The sequence below is a fragment of the Montipora capricornis genome, chromosome 6, assembly GCF_036669925.1.
Source record: "Montipora capricornis isolate CH-2021 chromosome 6, ASM3666992v2, whole genome shotgun sequence".
In the NCBI taxonomy this organism is placed as follows: Eukaryota; Metazoa; Cnidaria; class Anthozoa; order Scleractinia; family Acroporidae; genus Montipora; species Montipora capricornis.
Genome location: NC_090888.1, coordinates 12,629,406 through 12,640,483, shown reverse-complemented (window position 1 = coordinate 12,640,483; position 11,078 = coordinate 12,629,406). Strand labels below are relative to the sequence as shown.

Genomic DNA, 11,078 nt, shown 5'->3' with positions numbered 1-11,078 from the left:
AAGCGAGGCCATAAGGGCCAGTTTGCCTGAAAAGAAAATAATACTAAAATGGCGGCCATTTTGGAATAAGGTATATTAAAAGCAAAACAATGAGTAAAGTGCTACTCATGCTTCCTCGCTATTGCATCAGGAGGCTGACAATAACTCGTGGCTTTGTCGAGATGACAAGAAATCGCAAACAATAAGTGTTTTGGGGTAGACTTTCATATACTGGACTAAAATGGCGGAGGACAAAAGAATTATTGTTATTCCGATTAGGTCTCGCTAATTAGGTATTATTATGTACACGGTTTTATTTTGTTTTATTGACATTAATTATTTCGGATCCGTTATATGAAAGACCAGGACAAAGTGAATTGCGAAGACAATATTTCCAACAAACATTTGTCCAATTATAAATTCGTTAGACACCTTTCAAAACTGAAAGATCAAGCCATAAGTAATGAAATATAGGAGTTTTCAACCAACCTCTAAAGACACCAATAACAAAATATAGAAAAGTACGACTTCTGGTGGACGAACAAAAGAAGCTAATCAGAGATCTTTTGTTTTCGTCCACCAACATGGCGGCGATGACGTCATGTGAAAACCTCCTACAACTTAACTTTCTTCAAAAGTAATTTACGATCTACTTTTTGTTTTTTTGGCTTAAGAGTTGAGATATGTGGCAAAACTGCTCCGTTCTTCAAGGTAATTCGAAAAAGAGCTGACTAGTAATCACCATCTTCATAACCCGAGCAGTTCTTTCTTTTCTAACCGAAAAAATAATAACACTGAGTTTCCAGCGCAGAGATGTTAAGACCACCACTCCCTTTCTCACATACCTTATTCTTTTCAATTATATAAAAAAAAAAAAACGAGAAGAAAAGGTATGGTGGATGCTAGAAAGAGGTCAACTGGTGAATGCATTTCAACAAAGCCTACAAAAGGGTTTGACAGCAGCTATTGTTCTTTCTGTTAACACCTTTCTGAAGAGAAAACAAAAGGCATATATATATATCAAATATACTTTGAAATTGCAACGTTTTTGCAAACGGGTGTATGTATATATATATATATATACATATATATATATATATATATATATATATATATATATATATAATTTTTTTTTTTATACAGGACAAATTTATCCTTTTTATTTGTCCCCACCCTTGTTTTTTCCTGTGCTCATTCATTGTTAAATACTGACCTGGCTTGCTCGCGCAATCTCACGTGACTCCTCTGTTCCTGACTAGGAATCGGTAGAATTCACATCAAACTTCAACTTACAGGTAAGTCTCGTTTAATCTTAAATTTTGGGCAAATTCAAGGCCTTTCAAAATGAAAAAGGATTTTTCCTGTGTTTTTTTGGGGTAAAGGACGTTATATTTCGACAATAATAAAACACAAAAAAATTTGAACTTCTAGCCTTCACTTCTCCTTTAAAGACCAATCCTTTCGTACAGAAAAGGGAGGTCGTTAAAGATATACTTGTCAGAGCCAAACTTTGAAGGTCAACGATCACACCAATGGACCAATCGGAGTCGTGTTTGGCCTGTCTGTTAACCATCAGTCTGCTCTAACTCGAGCAGCTCCAATCACGAAAGAGCACTGATGTTACACTGATTAAGAACAGGCAACTGTCAGCTAAAGAACATGCTGATAAGATCGAACGAATCGAGAAAAAAAATGTCAAAACTAAATGAAAAGATGATGCAATTAGAGAGAGTACAAAATAAAGAAGTTGAATCTTATGCCAGAGTGTCGTCTGTGACTGCAAATTTCCCTAAAAGAGAAAAGGGAAAGGATAAGCGTTCCATACCTACAAAAAAACACTGGGAACGAAAGAAAATAATGCAGCACGATATGGCTAAGAAAACAATGGAATCAAAGAAAGCACACATAAAGAACCTCTTAGATTACCCGCGACGAAATCAACCTTCTGTCAAGGGGGCTCAATTTCATCCCTACAGCCTTGACAAATGAAAGTCACATAAGAAAGGATTTCGCAGCTTTTGCAAGGCGAATGCGCCTACAGTTTATCTTCCACAGTAGAGATAAAAAGCCGCATCCTTTCCGTGTAAAATCAAACTGGGAGCCGCCCGTTCAACCATCGGTCGCACTCGAAACGTATTTAGAAGAGGTCAAAACTCAACTGGCGGAGATACAAATATCTAAGCCTAAAAACAACCTGCCAATCAAGGAATATCTAGCAATCAAAGAGTTGAAACAAAACCCAAACATTAACATAAAAAAGGCATTGTGAATAAAGAAGACAAAATTCATGAGGGGCAGATACAACTAGATGTTGAAGGAAACTACAAAGCCCTTTCATCACCCATGGTATCTGAAACTTATAAGAGAGTAAATACAACTCATAAAATCACGTACTACACCATGTAATGAAAGAAAAATGGCTATCACTCACGCAAAACCCGCCTCGTATTCCAGTTTTCTACACACTTACAAAGATTCACAAGCCAAACTGTTGGGAGACCCATCATTTCGGGCTGTGAAGACCCTACAGAGCGAATATCATCTTTTGTAGACTATCTCCTTCAGCCTATCGCTAAAGCACAACAATCGTATCTTAAAGATACAACAGATTTCATTAACTTCATAGAAAAAACAAAGGTCGAAGAAAATACAGTCCTAGTCTCAATGGATTATGCACGTTACAAACCTTTATGCCAACATTCCACAGAAGGAAGGGATAACCACTGTGTGCAATGCATACGAAACATTCTATAAAAATAGCCCTCCAACTCGCTTCATCAGAGAAAAGCTTCAACTCATCTTAAAAAAAAACCCTGTCCAGTTTAATGGGAAACACTATCTCCAGACACACGGTACAGCTATAGGCACAAAAATGAGAGTGGCTTTTGCCAATATCTTCATGAGTGCGATAGAGACGGAAATCATTCGCCTAAGCCCTAACAAACCACTGGTCTGGAAAAGATATATTGATTGGCATTTTCATCGCCTCTATCGGTATCACTGTCACTCTCACTATATGTGTCAATGGGTTCAAGCTGCTCCGTGCAGTATGCTCTTCTCTCACCTCATAGTCAAGTGATTCAATGATGTCAGGTTGTACCCCAGGTGTTACAAGCTGCAAATTCAGTGGATTCAAAATGGTCTAAGATTCGTAGAGATTCAAAGGAAGCGTCCCGGCCCTGTCCTTAGTGTTGTCTTGTCTGACGTTTCTTTGTCACACTGACTTGCCATGCTTTTTAGCCCACGATCGCATTAAGGCTTCTTCATTCCTTGTAAGTGTCAATTCACATGGACAGAATATTAAATGCCAAAGATCCAAACGAATAACATTGGTAGAAAAGTGCGCAGCATAAAATCGAACTCAGCAAGAATTCTTGACAACGATACAAACAGAGTTTATTGATACTGAGATCAAAGTTCCATATAACTACGTGTGAATCGAACCACGTGTTTGAACTTATTCTTGATTATGCCGTAAGGTAGTATACCGTATGTCGTATGCCGGTTCGAACTGAAATACAATAATGAAAATAGAAGCTAACTTAACTAATATATTTTATAGCAAAGAGGATAAAACGATATAAACGACGAAACTAGTTAAATGCGGTAAATTCTGTAGCATGTACTACTTCTATTCTGGCTTGAAACGCAATAATCCGCTGTGAACTAGCACAAAACTATAAAGGGATAACGCTATACGATACTAATCTTGGACGTAATTACGATATAAGATGAACCTAGCTAGCGAGGAAAGAAAACTGTAACGAAGTGTCGAACATAAAGGCGACTGACCGACTTAGTGCGATATAAAGGCTATTTATAGCTAGTAAAAGGACTTAACTATACTGAAACGAATAACGATGAAAACTAAAAACTATCCTAAGAAACCAATAAATAGATTACTCACTTTGATTTGCACACGCACTAACTTGACTTGATAACCACGAGTGTAGAGAGAAATCTATGGCCCAATGCCGAGTAGATGTCGACGCAGTGAAGTCTACACTAGAACTAACTAACTGGGAAAACCCTACCAAATATGTAACCAAGAGAGCACGTGTACGAAACTCAGCGGTTTGGGCTATTTCCCTAACGGAAATTACAGTCTAGGGCTGGTTCACCGCAGTAGATTAAAAATAACAACGCATAGCTAGAAAATGATAATAATACGATAACATTACCGAAACAAAAGCCCGCGGAAATTACTAAACCGAAAACATCGTGTTTCAAACCAACATTCCGGCCCCTTAAAGGCGGTACTGCAGATAGCCTTTACAAGAAGAAAGAAAGCAGGGGTTGAAACATGAGGTAAACTAAACTATACCTACTAGTAATTAATTAATTGATTGATTACATTACATCGTCTAACAGAGTTCCATAATCCACCAATAAGGATAGATTATCAGTGTTCATAATGTTCTTAGTCACTGTTGCTTGATACAGCAGCTGCCTCCAGTAGCACAATCTTGTCGATGGGTCGAACAAGCTCGGATGTACTGGTCTTCACCTTGACGGAACGTACAAGTCCATCGTTACGACTGGCATGTACCTCCAGGATCCGACCGAGTGGCCAGGAGTTGCGGGGCTTGTTTTCATCCAATATCAGAACAAGATCGTCCTCTGCAAAGTTTCTCTGCTGTTTGGTCCATTTCTGTCTCTGCTGCAGCGACGGGAGGTATTCACGAACCCATCGTTTCCAGAATATGTCTGCCAAGTACTGTACTTGACGCCATCTGCGAGTGTAGTAGTTATCATGTTTCGTGAAGTTCCCGGGCGGGACTACAGGACCTGTCCTCAGTAGTAGCAGGTGGTTTGGTGTCAGTGGTTCTAGGTCACGTGGGTCGTCTGACAGCTTTGTGATCGGTCGTCCGTTGATTATAGCCTCCACTTCACACAGCAGGGTGTTGAGGCCCTCGTCGTCCAGCACTTGCTCTTTCATAAGCGCTTTCATGACCTTGCGAACCGTTCGTATACATCGCTCCCATACTCCGCCGTGGTGGGAGCCAGCAGGTGGGTTGAACGTCCACTTGACATTCCGTTGGAGGAGAAATTCGTGAATTTGTGAGTGGTTCCAATCGTTGACTGCCTCTCGTAGTTCGCGTTCTCCCTTCACGAAGTTTCCGCCGTTGTCTGAGCGCATCTCTTCTGGTTGACCTCTTCTTGCGATAAATCTGCGCAGGGCATTGATAAAAGACTCTGTGTCCAGTGATGATGCCACCTCTATATGGACTGCGCGGAGTGTGAGACACGTGAATATCACGCCATAACGCTTGACCTTAGTCCTTCCGCGTCGGACTTCGAACGGTCCAAAGCAGTCAACCCCTGTATAGGTGAATGGCGGTTTCGAGGGAGTTACTCTGTCCTCGGGTAGGTTTGCCATTTTTTGTTGGGCCAGTGGTGCCTGACGTTTACGGCAGCTGAAGCAGTCGTTGAGAACGTTTCGCACGGTAGATCTTCCGTTTATTATCCAGTATCTCTCTCTTGTGAGCGACAGTGTGTATTCTAGGCCCGAATGCCCAGAAATGAGATGGTAGTACTGAATAATGAGCTTGACCACGTGATGCTTCTTTGGAAGGACCACTGGATGCATTGCATCGGTGTTGATTGGCGCTCGCTGAAGACGACCACCAACTCGGATGAGACCTCGCATCAGGATCGGGTCAAGGTTGAATATGTTGCTGGATTTCTTTAGCCCGTTCTTTCTTGTCGGGGTTCCCTGTGGTTTTACTCGTTTGAGAATATCTTGCTCTTCCTTGAAGCATTGGCTCTGAACGTACTTGATGATTTCAAATTCGGCGTTGTTCAGTTCTGCTATGGTGATGGGCGTGGCAGTGCTGGTTGACTGAATGCTGACCGGCTCTCCTGCCTTTCGTTTCTTGCTCAAACAAGAGAAGTTTGACTTGAAGCGCAGCATCCATGCTACGAATTTCTTGAGATGGACCCAAGATGAGAACCGTTCGAATATTTCTGAGGTGTGATCTCGAGCAGTAACTTGACTCAAATACGTAACTGAGTCTTTCTTGACTTCTGGGTCGTCATCGGGAATGGTAGTGTTCATATCAGCAGGTCTTTTTGGCCATGTGTCGCTGGGCTGACTAAGGAATTTTGGACCATGCAGCCAGCGTTGAAGAGAGTCTGCTGACACGCCTCTTGAAGCATCGTCGGCTGGATTGAGTTGGGTGTTGACGTATCTCCACTGAGATGGAGAAGACGCGTCGTGTATCGTCGCGACCCGATTGGCGACGAAAGTTTGAAATCGCTTGTCCTGATTTTCCAGGTAACGCAGGACACAGGTGCTGTCTGTCCAGAAGAATGATTGATTGATTGGTAGACTTAATTCCCCTCGAGACATTTTCTCTAGTCTTGTTGCAACGACGGCTGCTGATAACTCCATTCGGGGAACTGTAACTGGTTTGATTGGCGCAAGTCTGGCCTTTCCCATAACGAACGAGCATTTGACGTTTCCACCTGCATCCGTGATTCTGAGGTAGGTAGCTGCTCCGTATCCCTGTTTTGATGCATCAGAAAAGTGGTGCAGCTGGCATGAGGCGATCCCACCGAGTTCTGGAGACTTGAAACAGCGGTCAACTGTGAGCTGCTCTAGCCTGGGTAGCTCCCGCAGCCATGCCTCCCAGCGATGAATGAATTCGTCTGGAATCTTGTCATCCCAGCCGTACTGATTACGGCATAGGTCTTGCAGGATAAGTTTCGCTTTCAGAATGAATGGAGCGACGAATCCCAGGGGGTCGTACACTGAGCTGACGATGGATAGTATGCCTCTCCTGGTGGCAGGTCTGTCTTTAACTATGATGCTGAAACCAAACGTGTCGGATGACACGTTCCATTGCACTCCTAACGCTCTTTCAACTGGCAGCTTGTCGAAATCTAACCCTTTAACTTGTGCAGCTCTTTCAGACTCCGGCAAGGACTCGAGTACTCTTTTCGAGTTCGACAACCATTTGGTAAGCTTGAATCCGCCTCTTGTAAGGAGCTCTCGCAACTGGTCTGCGAGGGTTACAGCTGCGTCTTCAGTGGGAACTGACTTTAAGCAGTCATCAACATAGAAGTTTCGTTCCACGGTCTGAATGGTTTCAGGGTTGAAGTCAGCCTCGTTGTCTTGGGCTGTTTTCTTGAGTGCGAAGTTCGCGCAGCTGGGAGATGATGTTCCTCCAAACAAGTGGACTCTCATTTCATATTCTTCAGGTTCGCTGTCCAGGTTACCGTCGGGCCACCACAGGAACCTTAGGGCGTCACAATCGCTCGGGCGAACTCTAACTTGGTGGAACATCGCCTCGATGTCCGACATTAAGGCGATGCGTTCTTCTCTGAATCTCGAGAGGACACCAACGAGCGAATTGGTTAGGTCCGGCCCCTGTAGCAGCTGGTCGTTTAAGGAGGTCCCATGGCATTTTGCTGAGCAGTCGAACACCACCCTGATTTTTCCTGGCTTTTGGGGATTAAACACTGGGTGATGTGGGAGGTACCAGTGGGTTTTTAAAGGTCCCAGTTCCTGGCTTGTTACTTTCTTGGCGTAGTCTTTGGACAGAAGGTCGTCCATGAACGTCTTGTACTTTTGATAGACCATTGGTTCCTTTAGCAGGCGCTTCTTCAGGTGATTAAGTCGACGTTCTGCTAAAGGTCTGTTGTTTGGAAGGCGTGGTGGGAAAGACTTCCATGGTAGGGCCATTTCATAATGGCCGTTGACTAACTTCACCGTTTCCTCCATGGTATGTAAAGCTTTGCGGTCGTTAAGCGACATTGACGTTTTTGTTTCGTACAGGGAGTCGTTGAATTCTTGATTGCAAAACTCCTTAAACCGTTCTTCAAGGGTTTTGTTTGCTTGTAGAAAGTTCACAGTAGACACTTGGGTGGTTGTCGGTCTTCCCAATGGACCATTGAACACCCAGCCTAAGACTGTTCGGGTAGCGAAGGGACCACCATCCTCGCTTTGTCGGATTTCTCTGGGTTGAAAGGCTTCTGGTACGTCACTACCGATTAACAGACCGATCTCGGCGTCTATGTGTGCGACATCGATTCCCTTTAGATACGGCCAGCGGTCAATATCCTCTTGTTTGGCGATGGCCTCTGAAGGGATTGGCAGACTTGGTCTAGAGTAGACCTTCGGGAGCTGAACCGCAAGGCTATCACTTAGATGGAAGGCTTCCAGACTGACCAGGGAGCATTCGATTGGGTCATTTTCGCCCTCCAACGTTGTAAGCGAGAGCGTTGTCTTGGCTCCCTCGAGGTTGAGCTTTCTCAGAAGGCCTTCGGTGCAAAAGGACGTGTTTGACCCAGAATCAAGGAACGCGTACGTCTGAACCATCTTATCTTTGCCCTTGGCTTTAACCCGGACTGGGACGATTGCGAGCCCAGTGACGGAAGAACTTGAAGTTGAATAAGTGTTCCGGACGTAGCCATTGCTAGCTGGACTGGGAGTGGCAGGCGTTGGCTCAGCAGTTTCGCCCTGGTCCCCGTTCGGACTATCTGCTACAGTTAATGTCGTGGAGGCGTTCGTGCTGTCTTTTGGATGGAGGAAGGTAGAATGCTTTCCACTGCATCCTTGAACTCTACAGAAACTCTCCTTTGGGCAGTCCCTAACGAAATGGCCAGGATGAAGGCAGTTACTGCAGAGTTTCTTTTGGTCTATAAACCTCTTCCTCTCATCAAGCGACTGCTTTCGGAACTTGTCGCAGCGTGAAAGCCAGTGATTTGAAGGGCAGAGCAGACACTTGGGCTTAGGCTTCTCAATAGGTGCCTTTGAAAGTGTCACTTCCCCATGGGTCGAGAAACCACCCGACTTTGGCGGTTTCCTCTGGGGTTTGCCACTCGGAGGCCGCACCTTGTTCTCGTTGAAGATCTTGCCGAATACTGGATGGGTGGCGGCTCTGGCTCTTGCTGTCACGAACTCCATAATGTCCTTAACAGTCACATCCCTTTCTTCTTTCTCGACAATGCGGTCAACGGTATCGCGCCATTTCAAACGAATGCCGTACGGAAGTCTGTCGATGATCTTTTTCAGGTTATCTGGGTTATCCAGCTTGTTGAGGTACCCGATTTGTCTGAGGGTATTAACACAGCTTGTTAATTGGATTGAGAACTGCTGGAGCGCTTGGCCATCCTCGGCTTTGATGACTGGACCTCCGATAAGTCTCTGCACGTGCGCCGCGGCTATTTTGTAGTTTTGGCCATAGCGATTTCGGAGCAATCGTTTTGCTTCGAGGTATCCTTCCTCTTCTCGCATTGATAGACAGCTCTTCATCAGTTCTTTCACAGGTCCAGACGTGTACTGTACCAGATAGTACAGACGGGAGCTGGGACTTGGAGTTTTTCTTTCGACGAGATTCTCGAAGGAACGCACGAAATCGCAATAGTGGATCGGATCTCCACTGAAGACCTGCATATCCGGTTGGGGTAACGTAAGGGACATCACGCCTAGTTGTTGCTGCTGTACGAGCTGCTGCATAGCGCGATTTTGCTGTTCTTGACTTTCCAAGAGGCGATGAAAGGATTCCTCATGGAAGCTACCATTTTGGAGGCTGATTGGTAAACGTGGCGGGTCTGGATATCCTTCATTGTAAGGCTCAACGGAATGCGAATTAATCGGGGTTTCACTAGGCTTATGAGAATCTTTAGGAACTCCTTCTCGCGGCGTAGACGCATTCGTGACCTGTGTCGGAGGCCTAATTGACTGATCTGGCTGGTGGGTGTTACGTGCGCCGCGAATAATTGATTTTCTCGTATCATCCGCTTCCGCTTCGATTTCTTCATACACTTTTCTCTCGGCCTCGGCTTCCGCTATTTCGGCTTGAAGTTCTATTTTGGCTTTCCTTTGTCGAAGTTTTAGCTCCTCAAACTGCAACTCATGCAAGCTTGAAAGATTTGCGGCTCTTGCTTCGAGCGCTGCCTTTCGCGCCGCTGATTTTGCCTTTGCGCTGGCTGAACTCCTTGTTGAACTGACGGCAGAACGCGTACGGAGGGACGCGCGTGACCCGGCGTTACTTATCGAATCATCGGGGCGGATTTGGGTTCTTTGACCTGTCAACAACCTTTGGGCGTCAGGTGCCATTAACCATGACGCAATCTCTCTCTCGAGCTCAGAAGCTAATTCCAGGAGCGAGGCGTAATAATTTTCAGATTCTTCTCTTTCCGGTTGAGATTTAATTTGGTTGTGGTAAGCCTCGTGAGCAATTTTGAATTGTTCCAATACTTCGTCCAACTCCATTTGGACCTGTTGAACAATGTCGGTGGACTCACGTGCAGCGAGTAACTCATTCAGTTTATTGACCGTTTCCGTCACGTTAGTTTCTGCCAATCTGCGGGCGGCCTTTAATTGATCGATCGATGATAGCGGATTAGCGGAAGCCATTGTTAAGATCCTCGATAAATCCGATTAATTGCGGTAGACAACAAAACGACAACCTTGGGTTGAGTTGGCTGACAGATGCCAGAACTTGTCGCAAATGTGCTTCGGAGTGATTGGCGTGAAGATTTGTCAGCGAATTCTTCGAATTCCTTCACGGCAGATCAAATTCGAACTAAATGTCAATTCACATGGACAGAATATTAAATGCCAAAGATCCAAACGAATAACATTGGTAGAAAAGTGCGCAGCATAAAATCGAACTCAGCAAGAATTCTTGACAACGATACAAACAGAGTTTATTGATACTGAGATCAAAGTTCCATATAACTACGTGTGAATCGAACCACGTGTTTGAACTTATTCTTGATTATGCCGTAAGGTAGTATACCGTATGTCGTATGCCGGTTCGAACTGAAATACAATAATGAAAATAGAAGCTAACTTAACTAATATATTTTATAGCAAAGAGGATAAAACGATATAAACGACGAAACTAGTTAAATGCGGTAAATTCTGTAGCATGTACTACTTCTATTCTGGCTTGAAACGCAATAATCCGCTGTGAACTAGCACAAAACTATAAAGGGATAACGCTATACGATACTAATCTTGGACGTAATTACGATATAAGATGAACCTAGCTAGCGAGGAAAGAAAACTGTAACGAAGTGTCGAACATAAAGGCGACTGACCGACTTAGTGCGATATAAAGGCTATTTATAGCTAGTAAAAGGAC

At 44.2% G+C, this 11,078-nt stretch overlaps 1 protein-coding gene across 2 annotated transcripts in view; it reads right to left on the bottom strand.

Annotated features, from left to right (window-relative positions):
- Positions 1-1,117: 1,117 nt before the first annotated feature.
- The window catches only part of LOC138051553 (uncharacterized), a 17,750-nt gene continuing 7,789 nt past the window's right edge, over positions 1,118-11,078 (bottom strand). Inside the window, exons 1-2 of one of the 2 annotated variants that reach the window (XM_068897780.1) lie at positions 3,044-11,078; positions 1,118-1,768 (exon numbers count right to left, since the gene is read on the bottom strand). The exon at positions 3,044-11,078 is cut by the window's right edge and continues 316 nt beyond it. In XM_068897780.1, coding sequence (XP_068753881.1) covers positions 4,400-10,345 — 5,946 coding nt within the window. In that variant the 5' untranslated portion in view covers positions 10,346-11,078 and the 3' untranslated portion in view covers positions 1,118-1,768; positions 3,044-4,399. The remainder of the gene's footprint in view (positions 1,769-3,043) is intronic. The other variant, XR_011132846.1, reaches the window with a different exon arrangement.